General features: G+C 46.2%; 1 protein-coding gene across 10 annotated transcripts in view; it reads left to right on the forward strand.

Moving 5' to 3' along the window:
- The window catches only part of DEPDC5 (DEP domain containing 5, GATOR1 subcomplex subunit), a 126310-nt gene extending 113160 nt beyond the window's left edge, over window positions 1–13150 (forward strand). For 8 of the 10 annotated variants that reach the window (XM_058690926.1, XM_058690928.1, XM_058690925.1 and 5 more), the window contains 5 exons: window positions 1989–2158; window positions 6500–6671; window positions 9176–9236; window positions 12149–12231; window positions 12393–13150. In XM_058690926.1, coding sequence (XP_058546909.1) covers window positions 1989–2158; window positions 6500–6671; window positions 9176–9236; window positions 12149–12231; window positions 12393–12685 — 779 coding nt within the window. In that variant the 3' untranslated portion in view covers window positions 12686–13150. Of the gene's footprint in view, window positions 1–1988; window positions 2159–6499; window positions 6672–9175; window positions 9237–12148; window positions 12232–12392 lie in introns of those variants that run through there. The other 2 variants (XM_058690933.1, XR_009250403.1) reach the window with 2 other exon arrangements.
- The last annotated feature ends 3425 nt before the right edge of the window (window positions 13151–16575 follow it).

Raw genomic sequence — 16575 nt, forward strand, 5'->3', positions numbered from 1 at the left:
GCCTGTTCTGAACTGAATATGCCAGATGGGAGAAAAGAGATGTGCGAGATCACTGCTGGTGTTTGTCGAGTGCCCTTTCTTTTGTGACCTGGACTTTTCACACGGGGGAGGAATATACTGTCCAAGACCAGAGAACAAAGCTTTCCTCCCTTGATTGAGGCTATTAAGTGAAAGTCTACTGTGGTTGGGCTATGAATCAGGAACACAAGGCAGAGATAAAAATTAGTTTTGATGAGACTTTTAGCATTGGAGTTGCCATGTTCTTTAGCCTGAAGTGTCACAGATGGCTAAGCAGTATCCATGGGAGTCATTGACAGGCCTCAGATTGAGCACTGGTGAGCTTGTAGCCTAAATGGGGAGGAGGGAAGAACACGAGAGCTGCAAGTGAGGTGGCTAAAGGAGAAAGCAGGAGGTAATCTGTGACCCCTTGGCAGCCATGTTTTACTTGATCCTCACCCCTACTCTGTGAAGCAGCTGGGCGGGCACCATCTCAGTTTGCAAACGAGGAACTAAACCAGGGGAATTGAAGAATGTTCTCGGGCACACGGCTAAATGGCAGAGCTCAGATTTTCCAACTCGACATCAAGAACATTTCCCATTTTACATGTTCTGGTTTTGAGAGAATGATAAGCTGTATACCCATTCACCATCCTAAGCCATGGCTCCACTGCCTCCCAACAGAAGTTCATTAAAATTGCTGACTCAAGAGCTGTTTTGTCCTTGTCAGTGATAAAAGCCACTCAGGGCTTCTACCTGCCAAATGCAGAACTAAGCTGACAGCTTCAGATAAAGAGATACTACTGGATTCACAGGGGCGGGGGCGAAAGGAGCTGATAATGGTTTGTAGAAACCCTAGGTCTAGCACTGCCCAGTCAGGCAGAGCAGAGCCCTGATCTTTTCATTACTTCTGAGCCTGTTTAGTGCTATTAGTCTGGTCAGGAGCTTGATTGATCCATCTCTAAAACACCCCTATCTTGGGTTTGAGTATGATTTCTGAGCAGGAGTTCCAGACAGGATGAGCTAGTCTGAAACCGACCTGGGATCTGAAAGCAACACAGTCAATGGAACAGGGTGTTGAGCTTCATTATGAGGTTTCATTTCTTGAGAACATATTGTAGAACTATTGCCTTCCTGGGTTGAAACCAGAAAATCAAGACTTCCTCCTCACTGTGGTCTGTGCTGTCTGTCCCATTGTGTCCTTCTGTGGGTCACTGGAATGAGAAGATCTGGAGTTCAGCCTGAAGCTGAAGCTCTGACTCTGGTCTTGGGCAAGGCATTTCCCTTCCATGGGCTACTACTACTTCCTCATCTGTAAGTGAAGGAGTTGGATCAGACTGGGGGAGGCAAACTGTGGCATTATTAACCAGCCAAATCTGGACTACCATCTGTTTGTTTGTTGTATAATAATTTTTATTTTTAGAGCACTTTTTGGCTCACAGCAAAATTGAGTAGAAAGTACAGAGTTTTCATATACTTCCTGCCCCAACACACGCTCTATCAATGCCCTGCTCCAGAACAGGGCATTTGTTACAATTGAACCTACATTAACATGCCACCACCCAAGGTTTCCATTAGAGTTCACTCTTGGTGTGTACATCTCGGGTTTAGACAGATATGTAATGACAGGTATCCACCATTGTAGTATCATACAGAATAGTTTCACTGCCCTAAAAAAAAATCCTTCTGTTTTTGTAAATAAAGTTTTACTGGAACACAGCCCAACCTATTCATTTACATAACATCTCTGGCTGCTGTGCACTATGATGACAGAGTTGAGTAGCTGAAACAGGGAGCACATAGCCTGTGAAACCTAAAATATTATCTGTCCCTTTATGGAAAAAGCTGGCCGACCCCCAGACTAGATGATTTTCAGGAAGCTTCTAGAATCTGTGATTTTCTGTTAGGTAATTCTGCATTTTGTTCTTTCTCTTCATCCCGCTCCTTCTTTTCCCTCTCTCTCTTGGGACCCCTCCAATGCTCTGACATAGCTGCCACTGTCCCGGAGCAGAGGACTGTGACCCTGGACGTGGATGTGAACAACCGCACAGACCGGTTAGAGTGGTGCAGCTGTTATTATCATGGCAACTTCTCCCTGAATGCAGCCTTCGAGATCAAGCTCCACTGGATGGCGGTGACCGCCGCCGTCCTCTTCGAGATGGTGAGAACCTCCTCATGCTGTGGTCAGGGCCTTGGCTCACCTTGCAGAGGGGGACAGTGGATGCTTGGTAGAGATTCATGTCACTTTTTGTTTTCTTTAGTTCAGGCTCCAGTTACCTTTCACCTACACTGCTGGAATAGCCTCATACAAAAAATTTAAACACAGTAAAAAATTCAAACAGCTTAAAGGGAATAGGTTGGGATTTCTCAGCCTTGGCACTCTTTTTTTTACTTTATTTGTTTATTAAAAGAATTTTTTTTAATGTTTATTTACTTTTGAGAGAGAGAGAAATAGAGTGTGAGTGGGAGAGCGGGAGAGACACAGATTCCAAAGCAGGCTCCAGGCTCTGAGCTATTAGCCCAGAACCTGATGTGGGACTCGACCTCACGAACCATGAGATCATGACCTGAGCTGAAGTCGGCAACTCAACTGACTGAGCCACCCAGGTGCCCCTCAGCCTTGGCACTCTTGATATCTAGGGCCAGATAATTTTCTCTTGTGGGGGGGCTGTCCTGTGCATTGTAGGATTTTGGGCAGCATCTGTGGCCTCTACCCTAAATGCCAGTAACACACCCTCCTTGTGACAAACAAAACGTCTGCAGGTATTGCTACATGTCCCCAGGGAAGAGGAGTATTGCCCCCAGTTGAGAATCACTGGTCTAGAGTGAAAAGTCCCTCTCCCAGCCTTGTCCTATCCTGTTCCCTGGGACTCCCATCTAAAAGCAACCACCCAGGGCACCTGGCTGGCTCAGTCAGTAGAGCATGCAACTCTTGATCTTGAGGTCGTGGGTTCAAGCCCCACACTGGGTTTAAAGATTACATAAAATATTTAAAAAAAATAAAAATAAAAGCAATACCCTACCACTTTATTGAGTGTACTTCTAGAGAGATTATATGCATATACAAAGCTTTGTTGCCTTTTTTTTTTTTTAACATATGGTAGCTTGGACTACATACTTAGTTGACACTTGAACAATAGAGGGTCTGGGGATGCCGACCTTCCATGCAGTAAAAAATTCAAGTCTAGCTTTTGACTTCCCAAAAACTTAACTACTAATAGCCTATTGTTAAACTGAAGCCTTAATGATAACTTAAACAGTCAAGTCACACATATTTTGTATGCTATATATATGTATTACATACTGTGTTCTTACAATAAAGTAAGATTTCCTTTTTTAAAGGAAGTCATAAGGAAGAGATAATACCTTTATAGTACTCTTCCATATTTATTAAAAAAACAAAAACAAAAACAAAAACTCATATATAAGTGGACCTAAGCATTTCAAACTAGTGTTGTTCAAGGTTCAAGTGCAACTAGTGTTGCATTTTGTTTTGTCCTATTATATATCCTCAGTATCAGCAAAAATAAGTCTGCCTCATCGTTGTGTTTTTGTTTTTGTTTTTGTTTTGCCTCATTGTTTGTATCCTCGTTTACTTAACCAGTCCCTATCAATGAACATGACTGCTTTTAACCCTACCTCTCAACAGGGGTTGGGCGAATGTGCAATTTTGCCCCTGTGGGAGCATTTGGTAATATCTGGAAACAGTTTTACTTGGCAGAAATGGTAGAAGAGTGCACCCACTGGCATCTAGTGGGTACAGGCCAAGGATGTTGTGCATCATCCTACAATGCATCTCATAGGACAGTCTGTAGGGCAAAGAATTAACCAGCCCAGATGTCATGAGTGCCAGAGCTCAGAAGCCCTCTTCTAATTGGTCTTCTGCCTGTCTTTCCTCCTCCAGTCTTCCCTGGCCTGTCTAATCAGGTCACTCATTGCCCACACTCAGGCCACTCCCCACCCTCAGTCCCAGCACCTGTGGAACAGATACTCCGTAGCCAAGCTGTCAGTATCTTCCAGGTGCTCTCTTTAACCATCTTTGCAGACTGCCACTCACTTTATACACTCTCCCCTTCAATCCAAAGGAATGTTTTTCTCAAGCTTTAACAGGGTCCCGCTGTCCTCCCACACTGGCTCAAACATCTCATCACGGAGCTGAGAGCAGCCAGAAAGTTCAGAAAGACTTTATGGAAAGCTAGGAGATGGCCAAAGAGAGTGAGCACAACATCAGCTGCCAGCATATAGTTTTTCTGTCCAGGGCTCAGAGGCCTAGTTTTGTCCCACAAGACATGATATCCTGGGGAAGAGATTTGTCTGGGTCTCTGTCTGTCCAGCCCCAGTCTGCCTGCACATGGCCTTAGTGCCCCTGAGGACCCCTCCCCTGGAACACTGGAACATACTTAAGGTCCAAATCAAAAAAGACACCAAGCCACCTGTCTGGTTCAGCTTATAGAAGTCACTGGCACTTCCCCAGCCAGTCATCACTGGGATGACCACTCCCTCCAGGCAGAACTAACCCTCTGACCCAATAGGCTAAGCATTCTCCTTGGAAGCCCTACTGATAGTCCTATCTCAGAACATGACCATAACATTCATGGACATGCACATATAGTCACAGTTTGGAAGAAAGAAGTGTATTTATCTCCTCAGGGGAATATGGCAACAGTCTTTTCAAAATACACTTTTCACACCAATTCATGTAAAACCCACGGAAAGCTGCTAATCCCTTTATCATTACAGTTTTGAGCCTTGAACAACACAGGTTTGAACTGCATGGATCCACTTATATGTGGATTTTTTTTTTTTTTAGAAGTACAGGACAGGACTATAAATGTATTTTCTCTTATGATTTTCTTAATAATGTTTTCTTTTTTCTAACTTTATTGTAAGCATAAGTTTTTTGGGAGCCAAAAGTTATATTCAGATTTTTTACTGCATGGGGTGGTGGCATCCCTAACCCCATGTTGTTCAAGAGTCAACTATATTTTGTTAGGTTGTTAGGTTTTTAGAAATCTCTAGTGTAGATTAATTATTATTAAAAAAAATTTTTTTTAATGTTTTTTTTATTTATTTTTGACACAGAGAACATGAGTAGGGGAGGGGCAGAGAGAGAGGGAGACACAGAATCTGAAGCAGGCTCCAAGCTCTGAGCTGTCAGCACAGAACCAGACGCGGGGCTCGAACCCATGAACTGTGAAATCATGACCTGAGCTGAAGTCGGATGCTTAACTGACTTAGCCACCCAGGCGCACTGTAGATTAATTATTATTTTAAGGTAGTGTCCAAATTTGTTATAAATCACATTTTATTAGGGTAAATATTATGCACATATTTATATTATATAATGTTTATAATATAATGCATATTTATAATATAAAATATGACATTTAAAAATATTACATAAAATAAAAAGAGCCTTAGTGTTAAGTGTCTGACTTTAGTTCAGGTCATGATCTCACGGTTTGTGAGTTTGAGCCCCACATCAGGCTCTCTATTGTCAGCACAGAGCTCACTTTGGATCCTCTGTCTCCCTCTCTCTCTCTGCCCCCTCTCCACTTGTGTTCTCTCTCAAAATAAACTTAAAAAAAATTTTTTTTAATAAAATCTTAAAAAAAGTTATTTTGGTTGAACAGAGATCTTGGTTTTTGTTGTTGATATATTGTTGTTACAGGTGTTTCTGGGAAAACAGCTAAGAGTGGTCCCCTTCAATTTTTGACATACTCATATTTGTTTAAGTCAAGTTATGGCTCTAACTAGATTTTTTTGAAATAACATTTAACACAAATCTCTTCTGTATGCCAGAGCCATGTGCACCAACTTTTTTTTTTTTTAAATATACACAGTTTTATGGTTAAAAAAATATCTTAAAATGTAGAAAATTGCCACTTTTCTCTGAGAAAATGTTAATTGATGGGGAGGTTTGTCTTGCTGCCGCAGTTAACTTTTGTTCTGAGTCAATCTTTGGACAGACAGCTTTTGGGAGTTTGTGGGAGAGTGGCTCTCATTCCGCCAGGTCAGGGCTTATCGCTTTTGGCCAGAGGCCACAACAGTCATCTCGCACCCTGCGTCATGTCCCTTTCAGCCAGCTTGAGTGGATTGTTTTCCTATTTGATACTTTGGACTTAGTAAATTTTTGATAAAGGACATAATTAGAAGGACTTAACTTATATCCTGTGACCTTCCTACAACATCCTGTAGAATGAGAAGGCGATTTAGGAGGCAAGAAATAGCTCTCTCCAGTCTCTTCCTTCCAGAAGAAACACTTAAGTTGCATAAAGCTGTGAGGACGAGCTGTGTGCTTAACTCACAGTTTTTCAGGTATTTGTCAGGAGGTTAAACTGTGCATTTTCCTGACCAGGATTGGTTTGGATCCAGTGAACATTAATAAATGAACATGCCAATCAATATGTATGCCGCCACTGTGGCGGCTTCGCTCCTTGGGAAGTATTTTCTCTTGTCTGAATTAACTTGGAGATGACACTGTTTCTGTGCTTCCCACCAGGTCCAAGGCTGGCATCGAAAAGCTACTTCTTGCGGCTTTCTGTTGGTCCCCGTTTTGGAGGGTCCCTTTGCACTGCCCAGTTACCTGTATGGCGATCCACTTCGAGCTCAGCTCTTCATCCCACTCAACATCAGCTGCCTGCTCAAGGAGGGCAGTGAGCATCTGTTCGATAGTAAGAGATACTCCCCTCTGGAGGTTCTATCTCCATGAGTAAGGCCACCTCTCTAGGTGTCTAATTGACACAGCCTAGTGCACAGAGGGAGCCTTTGGACAAGGGATCAAAATGATCTAAGTTTAATGCTGGTTTTTCACTTAGTGGCTGGGTAACCCTGGGTAAGTCACTTAATGTCTCTGAGCTTCAAATTCCTTATCCCTCAAATGAGAGCACATAAAGTTTAAAGCTGCCTTGCCAACTCAGGAAGACCCTTGTGAGACCTGGAGCAGATAGATGGTGAGTGGGAGAAGGTATGATACACTGTAAATCACGAGTGGCACTGGTATTCTCCCCACACTCTCCTTTCTGTGCTCCAGCCTTACTGGCTTGGGCTGTGGGAATTTGAACCTTAAGGGAAGCATTGAAAGCAGAACAGGATACAGCGTCCTATTTTGCAAAGCTGTACTGTGTCAGCACCTGGAACACTACATGTGGCTCGAGTCCTGCGTCGCAAGGAAGACAGAGCAGGAGGGGGCTCATAGGAGGACAGCAGGGCTCTGAGCCCTTCCCCTGAGAGGGCTGTCAATCTAAATGTGGGGAGACAGTGGGCTGAGCCACCCTGCTGCTCCACCTGAGCCCAGCCGATCTCTGAGGGCAGGTGTAGGACAGACAGAAGGAACAAGACTTACTTCACACAGCACAGAACTTTTTATCACCAATTAGTTGCCCATTGTGATGAATGTATAAAGAGCTCCTCCAGAGCTCTTGGTGAACTCACAGATGACTTTTTTTAAAATGAAAAGTTAAAAAAAAAACAGTAGCCCTTTGGTTTCTCAGATGTAGAAATTGTAAGTGTGAATGGAAAAACTTTTGGTGTAAGGGAAGTGGTTTCTTCTTTTGTCCATGTAAGTCTGCATCATGGTTGGTGGAAGAGAACAGCCCAGGGGTGAGAGGTCCCTCCAGGTCAGGGAGACCACACTAAGTGTCCCCGCACCTTTCGTGACAGGCTGCCCCGGTGGTACAAACAGCTTGTGTTCCAAAGGCCTGTCTGTATATTCTTTGTTTACATCTCAGAAGACATTTTTATGTAGACACAGTGTTTCCAGTGATGGCTGGGGTTCCAGGTGGGCCCCACAGAGCCACTAGAGGGCATAGATCTGTGATCCTTAGAGTTGACAGAGTGCTCTTCACACACACATACACACACGCGAGCACACACACACACACACACACACACGCACATTCTCTAACCTCACAGCAGCTAAGAGGACCATTACAGTCCTGAAATGCCACATGATTATATTCGTATCTGATGATTTCAAGCCAGGCAACTGCCTCATGCTACTGTTTTTAATATGCTCAGGAGACACTTCCCCCACACCAGCCAGAGATTCTTCTGGGGTTTTCCACCTTCACTGTAACAGCACAGGATTGCTGGCAAGGCTGGCATTGGAGGACATTTTTTGTGTGAGCTGATGGTTTTCCCTGCCAGTTGTAACCCAGGCTTTAAGACCAGCATCCTCTGTTGGTTGCCATGGTTACATGGTTACCGCTGAAGAAAGGAGGCCTAGTTTAAAGGAATAAGGGCTTAAATCTAAAAGTCGATTTTCTTGCTTCTGTGTTACTCTCTTCCTATTATCTCCCCTTCCAATAACAGTGGATACAAAATCTTAAACATCTGACGAGGAAGCTGCTGTACGTGTTTTTCCTATTAAAGCCAAAGCCTTTTTTCTTTCTTTTTTGCTCTTTAGTTGCCTAGAACCTTCAAATGTATCCTAGATAGAAAATTCCAAAACGTACAGAGCCCCTGTTTTCATGTCTCGTGAAGTTGCACCTCCAGCCGTCAGCATCTTGGTCCCAAGAGCAGTGCTGGTCCATTGCCTGTTGCTGTGTGACACCTGGCCTCAGCCTCCACCTCCTCATCAGCTCTCAGTCTTCACACCAGCTGTGCAGAAGAAGCGAGGCTGGAGCAATGATGCGGGCAATGGAGAAAGGCACCTCTGTGCCCTCCTGCCCTCCCCAGCCTATCACTTTTCCAAAAATAATTTTCGTATTTATTTGCTTCGATTTCCCCATTCCTAAAATGGAGCTTATAATATTGTCTTTCCTTGTAGGGAAATGGAACATTGGTAATAAAAAAAATTTTTTTTCTCCTTAGAAGCAGATAACACGCATGTAAAGCTTATCTTTTGTTTGTACTTTAACATCATGTTCCTTTCCACTTTTGGTATAGGGAGTCATTAGAACGAGGCTTACATCAAGTTCCGGTAGCTCACACTCATTGCTGAGTGTGAGCAACGAGTGCCTTTCAGAACCTGATAGAGCTTTGGGGAAGGGATGGTGAGAAAACACAATTGGTCCTTGGGACAGAGGCTGGTCTTTCAAAAGCAGGTAGTGTGGAAAAGCGTGCTTAAGGACAGGGGAGAAATGGCCAAGAGAAGTGAAGGTTACAGAAGGCCAAAGCCAGGAAGAATTACAAACCTTGGAATCACACCCCTGCTTTTATTCTTGTCTCCTTTTAGGCTTTGAACCGGAAACATACTGGGATCGAATGCACCTTTTCCAGGAAGCCATTGCACACAGGTTGGTCCCTGAGCAAGAAGGTATAGTGGGAGGGCATCAGTGACTATCCAGCAATTACCAAACCCAAACCCAGTTTGTTTCATTTCTGGGGAAATGGATCTGGCCCACCAATGACAGCCTTGCTGCTGACCTCCAACAGGACCCTTTGCCTTGGTTTCAAAGATAAGCATTACCTGTCAGTTCCTGTAGCTATTGTTTTTCGGACCTCATTATTTTCTTCTAGTTGAAGGGAGAGCGTAGAGCTCCCTCCTTAGCCTCCAACAAGACCCTGGTCCAAGCTGTCCAGGAGATGACATAGATGAAAAACTGTAAAACGTGTTTCAAGCCCCTAGACACACGTTGAAAAGATAACGAAGGGTTAAAAAGCAATAGATAAGTCCATAGGTTTTTACTGGCGCCTAATATGTGTGCCAGGAAAGGGCTTTCCTGGGCTTAGCTGTCTACCCCTCAAACCAGTCCAGCTTTGTCTCCAGAATGCACTAGGCAATGTCCACTTCATGTTAATCATGGCAGAAGTAAGTCCTCTGTTCCTGCTTCCATAATCGTCTCTCTGCACCTTCTTCAGTGTCCTGTCATCTTATTCAAACATCTTAAGCTGTTACCACCCCACCACGAACCTCCCTCCTGCCCCCTGCCCACCATAGACTGGCTGCTTCTTTCAGCAGGAGTGGGTGCTGATTGGGGGCAAAAGGTGGGGAGTACAGTGGATCGGTGGCAAAGGGCGTCGATGCAGGAAGCAGACAAGCCTGGTTCACCTCCGCCTCCACCAGCATCTGGCTGAGGAACCGTGAACAAGTTTTGGAACTGCTTCACCTTCATTTTCTCACCCTTCACTGGGTTGTCGGGAGGGTTCTCTGGAGTTCCGAGCACCTAAGAAGCTCTTGGTAGGCAGTAGGTATTATTAGGAAGACCCCAGCCAACTGACAAGTTTATAAGCAGGTCTGATGCTTCCCATGGATATCATTGGGGGGTCGTTGGATTTTGGTGACTAGATGTCACTCAGGACATGGCCTTTATTTGTCAGATGTGCTTTTTTCTTCACAGCATTCCCCTCCTGATCCAAACTCATCTAGATCCTAGTCATATCTAAACTTTGCCCTGTCCTCTTCAGAGTGCTTTTTCAGCCTTCAGACTCTTCACGTCTTCTATTCTGTGTATCACTGCATGGACTCTACTGTGTGTCCCTATACCTAAACATGCTCCCCCTTCCCCACCTCACCCTGCTCCCCCTTCTCCACCCAGACCCACCTTACCGACTAAACCTTCTCCCCTAAGCCCCCACCCCTGTTCTACACCTGTCAGTCTTGTTCCACCACAGATTCCCAGGTCTCTCCTCTCTAAATCCCTCCTTTTTTTCCAATACACTCTATCCATCTATTACACTAGTTCAGGGGTCCCTGGGGGACAAGGGTATGCATTTTTCTCATTTTTGTTTCCGTTTAAGCACCAAGGCAATGTGCCTTGCCCAGAATAGCTTTTGCACAGAATGGAACTCTAGGTTAGAATGTGGCTCCAAAAGGAAACATTAGCCCATCCATAAGATTCATCTCGGATGGAGTTAGAGATGGGTCCAGAGAAGCTGATCCATCCATCCTACCCCTGCTGTGGCTCCCCAGCTCCTCCTTTATTTTTGTCTGGGTGGGACTGAGCACCCCCCCCCTGCCCCGCCCTCACCATAGTCCTGGCTCATGTGCTCCCCAAGTGGACAGTGAGGGGGCCAAGCACCATGTGTTTAAATTGCCTTTTTAAACTTAAAGGTCTTCCTCGTGATCTAAAGAAGAAATGAGGCAAGAGTCTGGTCAGGCTGATCTATGCTAGTAAATAAATAGCCTTAATTGGAAAATGGAGAGGAAGAAAGGCAAAATCCAGAGCCATTCCTACACATGATAGGGTCAGCCTATACATGACAGAGCTTTGAGTGCACATTAGCTTGTCCATTTAACTTGCATATTTGATTTCATGTGTTCTTTGATAAATAATTAGTGAATGTCAATGTAAAGCTGACAGCTTATATAGAGGATGCAGTGAAAAGGAGACAGGTGTTTTACCTCCTTTAGTTCTACCTACATTGCTGCCTTCATTACATAAACCTCTCAGACTCAGGGCGAGAGCCACATCTGTTAACGTGTCCTTTACAGCACTTAGCAGGTAGAGCTGTAATAAATGTGTGTGATGGAAATAGAAAAACCCGGAATAGAACAAGCCATAGATGAGAAGCAGAATCTAATAAGTCATAGATGAAAAGTGGCTCCTCTTGCCCATTTCTAGAACACAGCAAAGCAGAGAGCCCTAGAATCGTGTGCCTCATTTTTAAGAAGAGGATTTCAGTTAAGATAATTTATTCTATTTCAATTCAGAGCCTTGTTCGAGGGCCTACTATGTGTTTGTCTGGGAGAACTAAGGGAAAGAGGTGTGGCTAGGTGAATTAAGATAAGGACCTTCCCCTCTCAAGCATGTGGATGGGCACCTTGCCCCACATAGGGCGTGATGTGGATTCCAGTGAGAGGCAGAGAAGAGGTACGGGATGGGAGAAAAGAAGCAGCCATCTTTTTTTTTTTTTTTTTTTAATGTTTATTTTTGAGAGAGAGAGAGAGAGAGAGAAAGACAGAGCATGAGTGGGGGAGAGGCAGAGAGAGAGGGAGACACAGAATCTGACGCAGGCTCCAACCTCTGAGCCGCCAGCACAGAGCCCAACACGGGGCTCAAACCCGCAAACTGCGAGATCATGACCTGAGCCAAAGTCGGACACTTAACTGACTGAGCCATGCAGGCGCCCCTTGAATGTTCCATCTTGAAAGAGATCTTTCCAGGCCCCTCTAGCTCAGGCTGTCAGTCCTCTTAGTCACATTTGTTCCCCTTGTCCCTTTAGCTGAGGAGGCCCTAATCTGTGTGTCTTCCCGTCCTTCCCTTAGGTTTGGGTTTGTACAAGATAAATATTCTGCTTCTGCTTTTAACTTCCCTGCCGAGAACAAGCCTCAGTACATCCATGTTACAGGTGAGACCCTGCAGGCAAAACGTGGGGCAGGTGGGTCCCTGTGGCAGGATCCTATGCTCGGGGGCTTCTTCTCTTGATTGAGCCTGTGGTTGCAGAGCCACCACATCTGCCCTGGGAACCCTCCCCGTGGTGGTGGTGACACAGGGCATCTTGCTTCTCAGGAACAGTGTTCCTGCAGCTGCCCTACTCCAGGCGAAAGTTCTCGGGGCAGCAGCGACGTCGGCGAAACTCCACCAGCTCCACTAACCAGAACATGTTCTGTGAGGAGCGGGTTGGCTACAACTGGGCCTACAACACCATGCTGACCAAGACGTGGCGATCTAGTGCCACAGGGGATGAGAAGTTTGCTGATCGGCTGCTCAGGGATTTCACGGACTTCTGCATCAACCGCGACAACCGGCTGGTCACGTTCTGGACAAGCTGCCTGGAGAAGATGCATGCTAGCGCCCCGTGAGGCCAGGGTGCACCAGGGCCCACAGCACGGGGAGGATTCCACTCCTGCTGTCCGCGTCCAATAGGGGCAGTCAGGCTCTGGGTGGCAGGCAGCAGGGCCACCGTCGGTGAGTGGGAGCCATTGCTGCTGCTTCCTCCTCCCCCACAAAATGTTCTTCCACTCGAGGAGAAAGACTCAGGAAGAAACTAGCGCTGAGAGCAGGTGGGAGGTCCAGATGGTCCGTGGGAGGGCCTCAGTACTGGGGAAGGGGGCGTGCAGCCCCCGTGAATGTCTTTGGAGTGGGGGTGGCTCCAGTGAGCATCCTTTCCCTCCACTAGCCGTGGGCTTTTCGGAGCAGTCTGCCACTTCCCGCCCAGAAGTGTGCACAGGATGTAAGATAATTTTGTGAAATAGTGTACCATAGGCTCACACCAACTGTACATACCTGTATATATCAGAAGCAGGAATAAAGTGCCATGTGCGGCATCTCTGGCCCAGCCTGGTTCCTGGCAGCAGCGACCCCATTCTTGGCTGGGCAGTCGGGCCCCGTCGCCAGGGACGTAGTGGCAAATGAGGCAGCCACAGAAGGTGAGGAGGACTCTAGAATTCACTGTCTTGGAGAGTCTGGTGGTGGATTTACTGAAAGATGTCTTTTTACAGGCCTTTGGGCTGGAGTAAAATAGTTTCTTTCAGACTTAATGAGCAAATAATACCATACGCAATTGCAGGCTTGTGCTGTTGGAGTGAATGTTGCTAAGTGGGTTGAGCCCAGGTGTGGCACATGGATGTCATGGCATTCCAAAAAAAACAAAGTCTCTATTGACTCCAAGGTTTAGAACCCACTTCTTACAGAGATAAGATCTAGCATGGTGCCTCAACTGCAGCACCTTGCCCTGATAGTAGGGGTGAGGGGCTGCAGGCCTGGGGGTACCTGACAGGTACTGCCACTGCCTCCCCCTCCGTCTCTCCACACAAGCCCTGTGGATTTACCTCCTCAGTAGCTTGCAAATCTACTCACTTCTTCCCAAGTCCTCTGCTACCACTCCCGGCCCAGCCCTTCTTCATCTTCCTTTTCCTCTCACATGGCTAGGAGAGCCCCCTAACCCACCTCTGCTTTCCCTCCAGGCCATCCTCCACTTAGCAGTTAGAGTCTTATTTAAAAACCACTCTGGGGGTGCCTGGGTGGCTTAGTCGGTTAAGTGTCCCACTCTTGATCTCGACTCAGGTCGTGATCTCATGGTTCGTGGGATAGAGCCCTGTGTCAGCTTGCAGCACAGAGCCTACTTGGGATCTCTTTCTCTCTCCCACTCTCTCTGCCCCTCTCCTGCTCACATGGGCATGCGTGCACACAGACACACACACTATCTCTCTCTCTGTCTCAAAATAAACTAGAAAGAAAGAGAAAGAGAAAAGGAAGGAAGGAAGAAAAAGAAAAGAAAAAAGAAAAGAAAAAAAAAAGAAACTACTCTGATCATGCCCACCACTTACCTGGTCCCAGGCTATTATTCCTCCAACCACCCGGAGCATCATAAACTCTTTAGCAGCTCAGATCCTTTGCACATGCTGTTCCATCTGCTTAGAACACTCCTCCTCTCCAGGCTCACTCTGCCCTGCTAACTCCTGGTCATTGTTCATCTGCTCTTTGCTCAAATGCTTCTCCAGGGAAGCACAGTTGGCTACCTGTCAGGTCTTCCCTCAGCACCTTGTACTTCTCTGGCAACGCTTGGTACATTTACAGTCTAGCATGACAGAAGCTTGCCTGTTTTGTTTACCTCTTTGTTCCTAAATGTGCAGCATAATAATAGATGCTGGAGAAATGGTATCAGCTGAATATGTGGAGTGAATGAATGAACTCTGGACTCGAGAGCCTGGCACTGGGCGTTGCATCTGAATCTCTCTGCACTGGGTTCTTAAATTACTTAATGGAGGCATTTCCTCATCTGTAAATTGGAGCTATTAATAGTACATGTAGAGATTTTGAGAGAATAGATCTGTTAATACATGTGAAAACACAGAGGTTGATTCCTGGTGAGGAACAGGTCCTTGATAAAAATCCGTTTTCTTTCCCTTTCTCACCTTTCCTTCCCTCCAACAAACCTTTACTGTTTTTCAAGCGTCAGTGTCCTTCATTTATGGGAGGCTGTCTGCTAGGATTGTGGGAGGACCAGAAGATAGATGTATATGAAAGCACTTATTACCTAGCAGGCTGTAAACAAATGTCAGCTGTTCTGACATTCCCAGATGCGAAATCCTCTGCCATGTTTCTGAACCAGCTTCCTGCATGATGTTGCTGGACACGGCAGCCACTGGTCTGTTCAGATTGGATCATGTGGCATAGTCATGTGTGGTCCTCAGTATCCTACTTTCCTCCTCTCTTCCAAAGATGACCTGAGAGAGGTGCCTGAGTGGCTCAGTTGGTTAAGCATTGACTCTTGACTGAAGCTCAGGTCATGATCTCATGGTTCGTGAGTTCAAGCCCTGTGTCAGGCTCTGTGCTTACAGTATGGAGCCTGCTTGGGATTCTCTCTCTCTCAATAAATAAATAAAAAACCCAAAAAACCCACAAAGATGACCTGGGAAAAGAAGGCCCAGAGAGTGATTTGGTGGAAGAAGAGGTGGCTAGAAGAAGCTAGAATGCTAGCCACTCACCCTTCAGAACTGAGCCTGAAATATTGATGCCCTTGAACCCCAGTTCCCCCAAATTCTTCCTTTCTCTGACCAGCACCTCCTTCCACCCACTCATCCAAGCCAGAATCTGGGAGTAGAACTCAGTCCCCCTCCAGCTCCATCCTAGTCCTCCCCATCTGCCCCTCAGGCCTGTCCATCTCCCTCCATGCCTGCTGCCCAGGTGCAGAGAAAGCCTGGCCTGAGGAAGTGGGTGGTTTGGTTAGACATGAGGGATGTGTGCATGCATATTGGAAGCCTCACACCAGGTGTATAAATGTGAATAACCATTCCTCAGTGGAGAGAGAAGGGCAGGAAACTTGGGGCTAAGAGGACCCAGGTTTAAATTCCAGTCCTGCCATTTCTTCACTGTGAGAGCTAGGAATGTTCTGCCTCCCAAGTGTGGTTCCTCACCTGTTAAATAGAGATGACATAGCCTCACCTTTCTTCCCAACCCCCGCCCCTCCCCCCCCCCACACACACATATACTTCCCTTGAGTGTTGCTCTTCTTCTGTGCTTGTGACAATGCAATTATTTGCTGACCCCTTTTAGCATCCTAGGTTGAGAATTTCTTTGGCACACTCTCCAGTCAGTGAGAATTGAGTGAATGAGCTGGTGAGACCAAGGGAGCAGATGCACATGGCAGAGCCCCTCACAGGGCCCGGCCCAAAGGAGGAACACATGGACTGTAAGGAAGATCTTCATGGGATCGTCAATCTCTTTCCCTAAATTAAGTCATGGAGGGCACTTATTCATGTTGAGAAATAGGCCATCAAAACCCAGACATGTGCATGACACACTTGGGTCACCCCAGTGTAGGAGAGGATGAGGGTGGTCCCGTAAGACAAGAGCCTTAGAGCAGAGGGGTTCTTGGTGATCTAGTCCAACCCTTTCATACTCTCCTAGTTAAGGAAACATGGAGTGACCTGCTCCAGGGTCTAGGTGGAACTGGGATGAGTACCAGGTCCTCTGGTTCCCAGGCCCAGTGTTTTTCCAGGCATTTGGTTACAGTCAGTAGTGTGGCAGTTAAGGGGGCAGACACAGGAGGCCAGTGTCTGGATTCAGATTCAGGCACAGCCACTTGCTGGCATGTGCATCTGAGTAAGTTACTGTACCTCTCAGAACCTCGGTTTCCTCATCTGTAAAATGAGACACTAGTACCACCTCACAGGGTCTTGAAACCACAGGAGAAAATGTGGGTAAAGAGTGTGGACAGTGCCTGGAACATTGTGCCCCTCCTTAAACA

This window comes from Neofelis nebulosa, chromosome 11 (genome assembly GCF_028018385.1).
Source record: "Neofelis nebulosa isolate mNeoNeb1 chromosome 11, mNeoNeb1.pri, whole genome shotgun sequence".
Taxonomy (NCBI): domain Eukaryota; kingdom Metazoa; phylum Chordata; class Mammalia; order Carnivora; family Felidae; genus Neofelis; species Neofelis nebulosa.